This window comes from Callorhinus ursinus, unplaced genomic scaffold (assembly GCF_003265705.2).
Source record: "Callorhinus ursinus isolate GAN/ISIS: 27379988/994484 unplaced genomic scaffold, GSC_fseal_2.0 scaffold71, whole genome shotgun sequence".
In the NCBI taxonomy this organism is placed as follows: Eukaryota; Metazoa; Chordata; class Mammalia; order Carnivora; family Otariidae; genus Callorhinus; species Callorhinus ursinus.
Genome location: NW_027397133.1, coordinates 6,167,273 through 6,180,637, shown reverse-complemented (window position 1 = coordinate 6,180,637; position 13,365 = coordinate 6,167,273). Strand labels below are relative to the sequence as shown.

The following is a 13,365-nucleotide window of genomic DNA, read 5'->3' as shown; positions in this document are numbered from 1 at the left end:
TAAGCGTCTGCCTTCAGCTCAGGTCATGATCCCAAGGTCCTGGGATCAAGCCCCGCATCAGGCTCCCTGCTCTGGCCTGCCTCTCCCTCTCCCACTCTCCCTGCTTGTGTTCCTTCTCTCGCTGTGTCTCTCTCTGTTAAATAAATAAAAAAGAAACCTATCTAACAGTATCATAGAATTTTATTACCTCCATGTATGTGGGAAAATATGGACCCCTCCATGGCCTGAAGAGGATCAGGATGTGAGACCCCCAAAAATGCTACTTCGGCATAAAGATTATTTTGAGCTGAGGCCAACTGTGAATCAGCAGATGTAGGAAGAGTTATCCATCCTCCCCTTATCTGCGTTAAAAGCAGGGCACAAGTTTCCCCTAGGAAGGTGTGTCCCCATGCTGTACCAGAAAGAGAAGAGCAATGTGCATTCCACCTGAGATGGGGAGTCAGCAATGAGACAAGTCTGCATAAACAGACTTCCCTACAATAACCCTATTGTCCATTCTTTCCATTTATTTGTTGGTTGCTTCTTCAAGATTTATCATACCTTAAAGCCGAAAGCTCCTTTCCTTTGTTAAAATAGTATAGAAGCCCCTAAGTCTAACTGCTTCAAATTTCACTTCTTTTCTGTCAACTCCTGTGCACATAAATACAATTGACTCTTGAACTGTGCAGATCTACTTATATGTGGATTTTTTCAATAAATGTAGTACAGTGCCGCAAATGTATGTTCTCTTCCTTATGATTTTCTTAATATCATTTTCTTTTCGGGGCACCAGGGTGGCTCAGTTGCTTAAGCAGCTGACTCTTGATTTCAGCTCAGGTCATGATCTGAGGGTCGAAGGATCGAGCCCCACATCGGGCTCACACTCAGTGAGGAGTCTGCTTGTCTCTCTCAATTAGCATTGGCTGTTTTAAATAACAACTCTCCTGATAATGAACAGCGAGTCATCAGAGGTCATGGTTACTGTTAGGATAGTTGAGGGAGCACTAAGGGGGAGCACCTACCAAAGCCTCACTAGGACCCTTTGAGGAGAGTGGCTCTGTCCAGAATTACAGTGTGGAAACTGAGGCTCATCTGGTCATAAAGGCCAGGGAATGACAGATTGGGATCCAGGCTGTGAGCTCAGCCACTTTCTGCAGTGCAGCTCAGGGCCATGGGGTGCATTCCCTCATTCACATTCAGACATTCTACCCATTTCTGTATTGTAAATATTCTGCAATATTTACAATCCAGACCCATGTGGCATGATACAGATGCACACAGAGTATATAAGAATATGGAAACCCAGACAAGGGGCAACCAGTCAAGGGTTAATCCAGTCTGAAAACATCTGAGGTGGCTTCTTGGAGGAGGTGACACTGGAACTGAGTATAGAAAGGGATAGATGATGTTGGCAGAAAGAATTACATGGAGAAAGACCTGGAGGGGAGAGAATGCTTGATTCCTTGGAAGACAGATAAGAATAGGTAAATATGGAAATGCATAAGGAAGAAGGGAGTTCACAGAAAAGGAAGTGCAAATGACTCCTGATGATGGGGCGCCTGGGTGGCTCAGTCGGTTGGGCGTCTGCCTTCGGCTCAGGTCATGATCCCAGGGTCCTGGGATCGAGCCCCACATCGGGCTCCCTGCTCAGCGGGGAGCCTGCTTCTCCCTCTGCCTCTGCCTGCCTGCCTGCCTACTTGTGCTCTCTCTCTCTCTCTCTCTCTGTCAAATAAATAAATAAAATCTTAAAAAAAAAAAAATGACTCCTGATGCTTAGCCCCTTAATTAGAGACTAGAACTTAATTATTCCAACCACTAAAAAGAAAGGAGAATTATGTAATGTGATCAAGGTGCTAAATATCACTACAATGGCAATCGTATTATAATATTTAAATGAATTAAGTTAATAATATATTGTACACCCTAAATTTATACAAGTTATAGGTCAAATATAGTCAATAAAAAGGGGGGGAGAAAAAACAAAGTCTCCTCTCAACCCAGAAAACCTCTCCACAAGGTGGAAGAGAAAAAAAAATGAGAGTTTTATTTTTGAATAAGCATTAAACCAGAATGTGATGTGCACCACAGGTGACCCGCTAAGAAATTGCACAGAGAGAAAGCTCACCCCCTTACATGGCCAGGCAGATACAACTTATTACATACATCTTCTCAGTCTGAACACTAACTAGTCCTCAAGCGAGAGGACTTGACAGCCCCATTTGTCACACATAGTTCATCCTAAATTAGCCTGGTTATTGGGGGTGACCATCTGTGTTAGTTAATTGGTTTTATCCAAAGGAAAAATAAACTTTTCATATCTTTTTTTAAAAGACTTTATTTATTTGAGAGAGAGAGCATGAGCAGGGGGAGGGGCAGAAGGAGAGGGAGAAGCAGACTCCCCACTGAGCAGGTTGCTGATGCGGGGCTTGATCCCAGGATCCTGAGATCATGACCTGAGCTAAAGTCAGACACTTAACTAACTGAGCCACCCAGGTGCCCCTAAACTTCTTATATCTTTATGGCTGCAAAGTCATAATTTAGTTCTGCAAAGTTGGAATGAGGTGCCCCCACCTAAGTTAGGCTCCTACCCTTCCCCAGAAACTGGGAGATAATCTGGGGGCACTATCTTTCTTGCCGGTTCTGTTTCAAAGAAATGGGTCCCATGTCCTTGAAAAAAAAAAAAAATCCCTGAGTTGTAAAGGGCGCAAGAGGCCTATTTAGATGTTTTCAAGATTTAGATACATCTCGAAGGGACAGAGAGAGCACTTACTTACAACTACACATTTCCTAAAGAAAATACTTCTGAAAGAAAGGGGGGGGTCTCTTTTCCTTTTTGCACCAGGGAAAACTAATTTTTCTTTCTTTCTCTGTTTGTATTTACCCTTTCAGGGGTGATTGCAGGGAGGAAGTGGTGTGTCCTGTCAAATGCTACAAAACAGTAGCCTGAGGAGCACCTGGCAGGACGTGGTGACCTTGGTAAAAGCAACTCTAGCGGAAGGGGAAGATGGAGAGACGGACAGGTGAGTGGAAGGAAGAAATGTATCCAGAGAATGGAAGATGCTTGTCTGAGAAGGGAACAGGCGGGATAAGGAATGGAAGACCAACGAAGTGATTTTTTTTCAATGAGCGGCTTCAGAGGATGTGTCAGATGGGGACACAGCCAACGCAGATGGGGGAGTAGAACACTGGCAGGATACAGGCTGCCTCAGCCACCGTTACCCCAAGAAGAGCCATCTTGGGGGAATCTCTTGGAGGAATGGCCATTTTAGGTTATATAAAGTTCAAGTCTACAGAAAAAATAACAGTGAAGGTTTAGGCTCAGGGTCAGGGCTCAGCCAGGTCAGGGTCAGGAATTGGTGATGAGAAGATTTTCATGGTCAGAATGTGGGCTTGGGTGGGATGAGAGCTTGTGATTCTGGGGTCAGATTAGAGGTCAATGTCCAGAAGACAGAGGCCGATCTTCAGATACTATAAACCTGAACTTCACTCCATCTCTTCCTACTGTCTATTTCTCCTTCTCTATTCTGTAAGTTTCTTTTGCTCCTATATTTCATTTTTCTTTCTCCCTCTTCCTCTCTTTCCACTTCTCTCTTCTCCTTAAGGATGAGGCAGACAAGAAAGGGGTTAAGAAAAATTGTCTCCCTCGCCCTTATTTTTGCAACTCATGCCCGCAGAATTTAAATAGCTTTAAACGTTGGTTCTTCGTTGATTGAAATTGACTTTAGACCTAACACGAATAATTTAGAAAGCAAATGAGCATAATCTGGCTCAAGTCTCTGCAAATAAGTAAAATCTAAATTCCAATTCCTTTGTCTTCTGGAGTAGCCCACAGTTGATTTTTTTTTTTTCTTTTTGCAATGGATCAGTTACTTGTATTCGATTTTTAAAATCTTGTGACTGGTTTCATAAATATAATGGGGCAAAAACCTTACTTCCTATAAGGGGAAATCAGACTTGACTAATTCTCATGCTGGCACTAAAAGAAGGAGAATTGCATGTTTGTAAGTGCAGATACATTTGAATATCAAAATAGTAGGGACAGTAAGTGATGGGTCACAGAGGAAATAGTCATAACTTATACAAAGGCCAAACCATTAAAAACACAAAAGATTTGTGCTAGAAATTAACCCTAGCCTTCTCCCACCAAAGTCTTCCAGTTGGAAATATCAAAATCTAAAATAACTCCTGGTTGATTATATTTAGAAATTAATGACAGTAAGAGCGTCTGTTTCAAACCCAGAACGCTTTTTATGGAGTATCTTACAATCTCCAATAGGAGAATCACAGTGAAGAACTCCAGGTTTTGGAGAAAATCCATGTCTCCCTATGCAGATACTGATTTGGAAAGGGACTCCTGGCTTGTCACTGGGCCCGGGTGGAATCTGGACTAAATGTGTGTGTCCCATCCCACAATTTGGATGTTGTTTTTATTTGTTTGTTTGTTTGTTTATTTATAGAGTGTGTGAGTGACTGGGGGGAGAGGCAGAGGGAGGAGGAGGAGAGAGAGAGAATTTCAAGCAGGCTCCATGCTCAGTGCGGAGCTTGACATGGGGCTCAATCTCACAACCCTGGGATCATGCCCTGAGGTGAGATCAAGGTCAGATGCCTAACCAACTGAACAAGCCACGCACCCCAAGGTGGTATTCTAATGAAAACCTCAGGCCTAAGAACCAGGGAGCCAGTGGTATAAATCCCAGTCTAAATCCGAAGGCCAGAGAATGGGAGGACTGATATCTGAGGGCAGGAGAAGACAGATGTCCAAGCTCAAGCAGAGAGCAAATCCCTGCTTCCTCCACTTTTTCGTTCTATTTAGGTCCTCAACAGATTGGAAGAGGCCCAATTGCCTGATGTGGGCCATCTTTGCTCAGTCCACCGATTCAAATGCTATTCTTTTCTGGAAACAGCCTCGCAGAAACACCCAGAAATAATGTTTTACTAGCTATGTGGGCATCCCTGAGGATAAAATCAACCATCACATCACCCTTATAGGAAGCAGCCAGAGCTGCTTAGTTTTCATTCAGCCACGTGAAGACACAGTGAGAAGTCTGCCATCTGCAGCCCACAAGAGGGCATCCTGGTCTTGGACTCTCAGCCTCCAAAACTGTGAGAAACAAACTTCAGTTATTGATAAGCCATGGTATCTTGTTGTAGAAGGCCAAACTGACAAAGTCACCTGGCCACAAACACCAAGGGCATTGTGACCCGAACTGCACATCACATACTGGGTGCAAACTACCAAACCATGACTTTGGGTGTGCACAGCAGCATCCGTCATCCACAGAAAAGATGTTTATGGGATTAGATTCAAGTGGGGATGGAAGGTACAGGCGTACACCTAAGCAGATGGCTCAGATGCCCATGGTACCTGCTCCTGATGCATCTCCCTTCACCTATGCCTATGGGCTCATGGATATTCCCTGTGATCTGTTTACAGAGAAGGGGAACAACAGACCGGGTGTATGGACGGATCTGTATGATGGACTGGCACCAGGCAATAGGTAGATGCTGGGTTAGCATTGCACTCATGTGGCCCTGAAAGAGTGATGTAGGGAAGGCCTTCAGGTGGTGAAACTTCAGGGGTCCACCTTGTGGGAGAGAGGGATGTCCTTAGGTCCACTTATGCATGGATCCATATGAGCCACCTGATCAAGGACTTGGAAAGAATAAAAGTATGAAGAGAAAAAAGAAAAGAATGAAAGTATAAAATGAAGACAGGGAGGATATGTGGAGGTCCTCTGGGAGTGGGCACAGAGTGTGAAGATGTTCATGACCCATGCTGATGCCCACAAGGCGCTGAGGAATGGCCATGTGGGCAGGTGTGGAAGCTCCACGTGGTTACAACAAATAAGCTAGCTCTCCGCAAGGCCGACCTGGCTGTTGACAGTACTCAGTGCCCAAACCAACAGAGGCAGAGGCCAATGCCATTCTACAGCAGGACTACCCAAGACATGCCCCATCGTGGAGAGGACTGAGCTTTATCCTCACAGGGGGATAGACACATACCGTGGGTTCCCATTCGCCTTCCTTGTACACCCAATGCTTCCTTCAACACTGCCATTTGGGAACTTAGAAAATGTCTTTTCGAGTGCTATGGTATCCCATGAGGTAGTGAGGTCATTAACTCACAGCCATGGAGCTCTCTGATCTTCCCAGGTGCCCCATTTACACAGAGACAGTTGGCTTATCAGAGTGATAGAGTGGCCCATGAAGGCTTATGAGGGCACCGGGTGAGAGATGGTACCCTGGCATCCATCAGGAATGTACATCTCGGACCAGCGGTCAGTCTGTTGTGCCCCATCCCCCACAGGCAGAAGGCAGGAGTCCATGAGGCAAGAGAATAAGTAAGGGAGAGCCCCTCCCACTACTGCATACTCCCACCGACCACCCACTTAAAGAATTCTTGCTGCTGGTCTCTGTAGCCTTGGGATTGGTGTGGGTGAGGAACCCATCACAGCTCTAATCAACTGGAAGCCATGTCTGCAGCCCAGCCGTTTTGTGCTTCCCCACAAGGCAAAGAGGAGGGGCATTCTGCTGATCACCAGATGGAACGCGACCGCCAGAGGGAGGTTGGGTCGCTGGGTCAGGGAGGACTGTGTTTGGCAGCCAGGTGACATGTGAGGGGTACATCTTCCTATTTCCATGGCCAGTGGCCCTGCTCCATGGAAAACCGCAGACACTCAGTAAAGATCATCAAACACCCAAACCTCCTAAGAATGAAGACTTACTTATGTCGCACGACAATTGCTTAAACTAGGTGTTGGCAGGTAGTAAGCTGATACGGAATGGGTGGGGGAAGGAGCACCCAACCGCATGCAGGACATTTGCAGCTTTGTTTTTACATTATTTCCTGCCCCCCGTCTGCCTCTCACTGTGGGCATATGAAGAACTGGCTCTCGCCGTGGGCGTCCAACTCATTGTCACCAGCACACCATGTTGCTGTGATTACGTAATGGGTGGCAATGGTGCGACCTCTATACTGAGGACTCTGGTTTTCATCTGGACAAGGAGAAGGCATGGATGTGAGGAGGAAGAGGGTGGGCCAGGACGGACACCTGGTTTCCTTCTCCCCCTGCTCTGTGCCGTGGGTGGCAGATCTATGGGGCTGCATCGCAGGAATGCCTGCCCTCCAGCTGGGTTCAGTCAAGAGGAGCCCCAACGGGAGAACGGAGGAAGGACACTGAGTAAAGCTGGGGTACTCATTCCCCAGCTCCCTCCCTACGGTGTGGGCTGGGTGGCTTTTTCAGCTTAAGATCAGAGCATGTAGCAGGCAGCCCTCTGAAAACCTCCCCCACACACCCTTCCCCCTGCAGATTCCAGTAATGGTAAAGACTTCTCCCCCTTCTCGGGCCTAGGATGGTTACAGACACCCAAGGAGATCAGCCTCGGGAAACTGCGCAAACCTTCTATGTCAAGTTTCTCGGGTAGGACGAATCCCCCTTTGTGCTGGGGCCTTGCCTGCTAAGAGGGTAGCCTCATCAGTGGTGCAACACCACCTCCCAGGTCATGGTGGTGCCCACTTACCTTTGGCCCGAGCATCCTGAAGGCTCTGCTACCCTTCAAGCTGGAATGGGGACATGCACCAGAACAGTGAAGGAAGGTCCTAAGATGGTGAATCTCTCACCGGGCTCCTCCCCTCCCCAGCCAGATCTCTGCATGTCCTGCCCACCCCCCAAACACACACACAGAGAAACCCCATCATTCAGGGAAAGGACAATGTCTTTATTATCAGACACATGTGGCCACTCTTGACCTCTCCCAGAGGTCAAGTTCAGCTTTTCCCAGCTGCTTCTATATGTTGTTATCAGGCCATGAAGTATGTGGGTGTGCTGAGGGATGATGATTCATGGAGAGGGCAAGCAAATAATTCAGCATCCAAGGCTGCTTGGTTATGAGGTCAGAAGGAAGGTTGGTTTAGGGGGTCAGCAAGGAGCTAAGAATCATAGGGAAATGGGGTCAGCAGAGAGGCATCCCACACCAGACAGCTAGGGATAGTCCAAGCCCCACCACCCAAGCCAGTAAGGGCACGGGGGCCGCTCCAGCTTGGAGAATAAGGTCCAGCTCTTCCTCAGAGTTCTCAATCACAGAGAAGACCCCAATTTTCCGGGCATCGTTCAACAAGGACCTGGAAGCTTGGGTCACGCAGCCCTGAATGTTCAATTCAGAGTGTATCCCACCTACAGAGTGAGTCAGAGAGGTTTCAAAAGACAGCACACTCAAAGTCCTAAGACCCAGGAATCCCAGACCCCCCAGCCCCCTGAGACGGGGAGACCGCGCTTAGTCCTCTCCTCCCTCAGACCTAGAAATCCGAGTTCCCAGGCCCCCACCCTCAAACCCTTGAGTCAGGGCCTCAAGTACCCTCCCACCTCAGAACCACTGCATCCAGGCCCCCAACCCTGCATTCTTGGGACCTGGCCATCAGCACTTACCTCCCCGGATCTTAATGTAACCACTGTAACAATGAGTGGTGCCATTGGGGCACATAATAGTTTTTGGGTTTTCTGGGCAGGATCCAAAGATGTTCACACAGATGGGACATTGCAGATTTCCCGGGGCAGGGGCAGCTGAAAAGTAGAGAGAAGGTTGGGGTGCACAGCTCTGCTCCTAGCTGGAGCCACCCTCCTCGATCCCTGGAGTCTCTGTGTCTCCCCATCTCAGGGTGTCCCCGGTCCCACCCAACCTGCTGGGCTTCCGTACCTGGACGAGGGAGAGAGTTCAACAGGACGTTGGTGTTGCTGGCCCCGTTGCACCTGTTGGAGGAGCAGAAATGGGCATAGGAGGCCACCAGCACTCCAGGGGGCCCCGAGTGTACGATGATCCTAGGGGCATCCTGCGTCCTGCCCTTGCTGCAGCCTTTGCTTCCTACTATGATTGATTTGTGTCCTGGGGGGAGGGGCGAGAGAGCAAAAGTTGGGTTGGCGGAGTGGGGCTCTGCGGGTCAAAGGCAGGAGGCAGAGCCGGGGGGGCTCCCTGACGCTCAGCAGGCAGGCAGAGGGTGAGTGCATGTGCCCGACTTCTAGAGCCCGGGGCACACTGAGGGCAGGGGGAAGGCTGGGGCCAGGGCCAGCTCTGCCGTCCGTCAGTTCTTCCTCCAATGCCACCTGCTCAGGACAGTCTCCCCGGAGCACCCACGTTCAAACGGGAACCTTCACCTAACTTTCCCTACCTCCTTTCCCCACGGGGTGCTCTCATCTTCACATCCATATATTACTCTGTTTTGTGTGTGTGGTTTGTTTTTTCTTCCCCACTGGCGTGTAAAGCCTGAGGAAGGAGGACGGAAGGGGTCCACGGTGCCTACAACAGTTGTCTGGCACACGGCGGGGGCTCAATAAATCTCAAACGACCTCAGCAAGGTTACTCTGTGCCGGCTCTGTTCTTGCCCGCCCCCGCCCCCGCAGGGACTGTGACGACCACCCAGCGAGGGAGGTAGTATCACTGCTGTCATTTCTCCGTGTCCAGAAGGGCCAACTAAGGCACAGAAGAAGGAAGGCCTGAGCTTAGAAATTGAGGCATGAGGGGAACCCGGCAGGAAAATCGGGGGACAAGACCCAGGGTGGGGACATTCGGGACTCTGAGTGCAGCCCACGTACCTACATCGACGAGCAGAAGTGTCTCCTGACACACCTCCCCAACATTACAAAGCTCGTAGTGATCTGTGGTCCACCTGAGGGGCGTCTGAGACAGGTTTTGATTGCTGTACAACGTGAGCCCCCGTTGACAGGTCAGAAAAGCTGGGGAGAAGGAGTTGGTGTGTAAGGGTCTGTGTAAGCCAGGGAATCAGCCATGTCCGTCCCTCTGGGTTCCGTGCTTGGGAAGGTGGCCACATTCTTGGGTCATTTTCCAGGTGATCTGGCCACAGAATCTCTCAATCTCAGATTTAGAAGGGACCGTGGAAGTCGGGGTCCCATCCACATTCTTTACCCTGTTTTTTTTTTTTTTAAGATTTTGTTTATTTGACAGAGAGAAACACAGCGAGAGAGGGAACCCAAGCAGGGGGAGTGGGAGAGGGAGAAGCAGACTCCCTGCTGAGCAGGGAGCCCGATGCGGGGCTCGATCCCAGGACCCTGGGATCATGACCTGAGCCGAAGGCAGACGCTTAACGACTGAGCCACCCAGGCGCCCCATCTTTACTCTGTTTTTGCCTGAACACCTGTGGGAGCCTTTCTCAAGGGTCCTTGAGGAAGGCCCCTCCTCCCTTTGGGTGTGACAGGCACCATGGCTCTTCCTTGGCCTACATCAAACTCTACTTGCCCTCTCTGACGCTCGGGGCCCTCATCTGGATGAGGAGGGTAGCCTGCCACTATATATATATATATATATTAAGATTTATTTATTTATTTGAGAGAAAGAGAAAGCGGGGAGGGACAGAGGGAGGGGGAGAGAAAGAAACCCAAGCAGACCCCACAGCTGAGCGTGGAGCCCGACGTGGGGCTGGATCCCACAACCCTGAGATCACGACCCAAGCCGAAGCCAAGAGCTGAACGTTCAACCCACTGCACCACACAGATGCCCCACCACATATTTCTCTCCGGACCAAAATACTCAAATGCCTGGTGCACACTGAGCATCTACCATGTGCCAGGCTGTGGTAGCTGCTGTGCATGGACTAGCCCATGAGTCTCTCAGGGAGCTCCCCTCACCCGGATTACCTCATTTCCTCACGGCAACCTCCAGTGTAGGTGGCTTAATCATCATCACCCCAACGTCAAGTTGGGAAACAGAGGCAGAGGACTTGTGCAGGAGGTGCAGAAGCTTGCCCCATGTCCCAACCCAGGTGACTGGCAGAGCTGAGCTCAAAACGCAGGTGTTCTGGCTCCTTGGGGCGGGTGCTGACCATGCTCGGCCACCTCCGGCCCCCGAGGTCTAAACCTTCTCTTTAGACCTCACGTGGCCAGCAGGGATGGGTCCCTCGATGCAGAAGCACCTGGGCTGGTGAGGAGGCATCCACAAACGTGGCACCTTCACCACGGCCCCTCGAGGGAGGCCTGTTCATCTCCCGGCTACGGCTACGCAGATGACAAAACCGCCCTCCGCTGCCTGCTCCAAGCCTCATCCCACTCCCCCCCACCCTCCAGCCCCCTGCTTCCCCATCTTGCTCAATGGCACCTCCTTTCTTGCAGCCGCGCCAGGAAAATATTGCTGTCACTTTGGACAATTGCCTTTCTCTTAGGTTGCACCCATCAGGAAATCCTGTGGCTTCAGCCGCAAAATACCACCAGGACCTTGTGGGCTTCTCACCAGCTGTACTGCTTTCCCCAGAGCCGAGACCACTGGCCCTCACCTGCTTCCCCCCCCCCCCCCGCCGACTTCCCGGCCCCACCCCCAGCAACCATGAGGGAATCCTCAAAAGGGGGTAAGTCCATTCATGTCCCTCCTCTGCTCGGAAGACTCCAAAAGGTCTCCATCCCTCTCAGCATAAAATTCCTAGTCCCTCTGCCGCCAGAGGCCCACGGATCTGGTCTTAATAACCACTCAGATTGCTCGAGGCTCCTCGCTGTGTCCCCCACCCCTGCAGGGCTTCTTTTTTTTTTTTTTTTTTTTTTTTTTTAAATGTTGACCTACCAGTCTGGTTTCATTTATTTATTTATTTTTAAGATTTTATTTATTTGAGAGAGAGAGAATGAGAGAGCACAAGAGGGAAGAGGGTCAGAGGGAGAAGCAGACTCCCCGCCGAGCAGGGAGCCCGATGTGGGACTCGATCCCGGGACTCCAGGATCATGACCTGAGCCGAAGGCAGTCGCTTAACCAACTGAGCCACCCAGGCGCCCCCTGCAGGGCTTCTTGCGAGCTGACACTCACCACCAGGGCTGCAGTCCTCCCTCATTTCGATGGGCCCGATTTTCTGAATCCCGTTGAGCAGGTTGCAGCCTGCTTGGGACGTGCATCCTTGGACTCTCAGAATGCTGAAGCTATCCCCTGTGGACCGGGGCAGGGAGGGAGACGCTGCTAGGACCACCCCGCCCCTTGGGGGAGCCACCCTCCTCAGGTCCCAGCTTCTGTCCCTCACCAGAGAACCAGATCTTGGTCCTCAGTCTCCTCCTCCTGCCGCCTTAGTGCCCCACATCCCATGGCCCACGGGGGCCCCCCTGTGCTGGCTCACCATCCCTGAGCCTGATTGCTCCGCGGTAGCAGTGCGTGCTTCCGGCTGGGCAGGTCAGTTCTGTGGCAGACTTGCAGTCTTCTGTAGACAAGCAGACTGGACACCTCAGGGAGCTCGGGCCTGGGGAGGTGAAGAAAGGGCTCTGGATCTGATGGGGGCCTGCTCTCCACCGCCCCGTCACTTTGCTGGTCCCAAGAAGCAACCTCCCCAGTCTCCCACAAACGCGCCCTCCTTGGCTCCTCCCTTGCAGGCAAGCCAGGGAATCAGGGACAGTTGGCAAGGGAGAGAGCAAGGGCCAAGGGGCGGGCAAGAACCCCGGAGGGGTCATCTGGGCCTGAGTACATGAGGGGGCGCAGGGAGGGGAGGGGTGCCCTAGGAGGAAGCAGTGGATTCACCCACAGGTTCCACAAAACAGTCCGAGAACACTAGAGCCTCGTGTTCACAAACTAATCCAAAGAGTAGAGAAGCACGAAACATTGCCCCAAACCTGATTTGGGGCTACCAGACAAGGAAGGTGTGGTCCGTGACACTGTAACAGTGTTGTGTGGCTAGATGGGAACCACATTGCTGGTGAGCACAGCACAACACAGAGTTGTGCAATCACTTTTGTATTCCTGAAGCTAATGTCACACTGTGTGTTAACTAGGCTCAAGGAAAAAAAAAATTTTTTTTAAGTTCCAGGCTAATTTCACTTTGGAAGAGGAACTGCCAAAACCCTAAATAAAACATGAGTGAATCAAATTCTAACTCAAAGAAGAAGAAAAAGAAGGAGGAGGAGGAGGAAGGAGTATGCACTAGGTTAAGGCCATGCCCCAGTCTAAGCGAGGTGGCTGAACACCGGGAAATCCCTGTGGCTTGCGGCTCCAGGACAATAGAAGAAGGGGTGCTGAGGGAGGGAGCCCCAGACAGAGCAGACAGGGAGTCGGGAGGGAGGAGGGATCCAAAGGTCGCTCCCTCTGTGCTCACTTCCACTCCTCAGCCCTGCTGCTCCCCTGCGCCCACAAGCCCCTTCTCTCCCCGCTCCCACCTCATACCTGCAGTGGAGGGCAGGGTCCAGAGAGGGAGGCTGGTGGACATGCTGTTGCACTTGTCCTTCTCCCGGCACACACGGGTGTAAGAGAGGACAGTGAGGCCAGGGCCTGCACGGTGCTCCCTGATGAGGACATCCTGATCTGCCACAGGGGTGCATCCCTTGTTGATCACCACGTACACTTGGGGTCCTGCACCAAAAGAGAGTCAGGCCCTGGACCCCTGGGTCTGAGGGAGGAGCGGCTGGGGGCCTGGACTCC

The 13,365-nt window shown here is 50.8% G+C and overlaps 1 protein-coding gene across 1 annotated transcript in view; it reads right to left on the bottom strand.

Moving 5' to 3' along the window:
- Window positions 1-7,677: 7,677 nt before the first annotated feature.
- The window catches only part of CD177 (CD177 molecule), a 17,497-nt gene continuing 11,809 nt past the window's right edge, over window positions 7,678-13,365 (bottom strand). Inside the window, 7 exon segments of the mRNA XM_025849547.2 lie at window positions 7,678-8,153; window positions 8,406-8,540; window positions 8,674-8,859; window positions 9,567-9,707; window positions 11,776-11,892; window positions 12,077-12,196; window positions 13,111-13,296. Of these exon segments, the coding sequence (XP_025705332.2) occupies window positions 7,933-8,153; window positions 8,406-8,540; window positions 8,674-8,859; window positions 9,567-9,707; window positions 11,776-11,892; window positions 12,077-12,196; window positions 13,111-13,296 (1,106 nt within the window). The 3' untranslated portion in view covers window positions 7,678-7,932.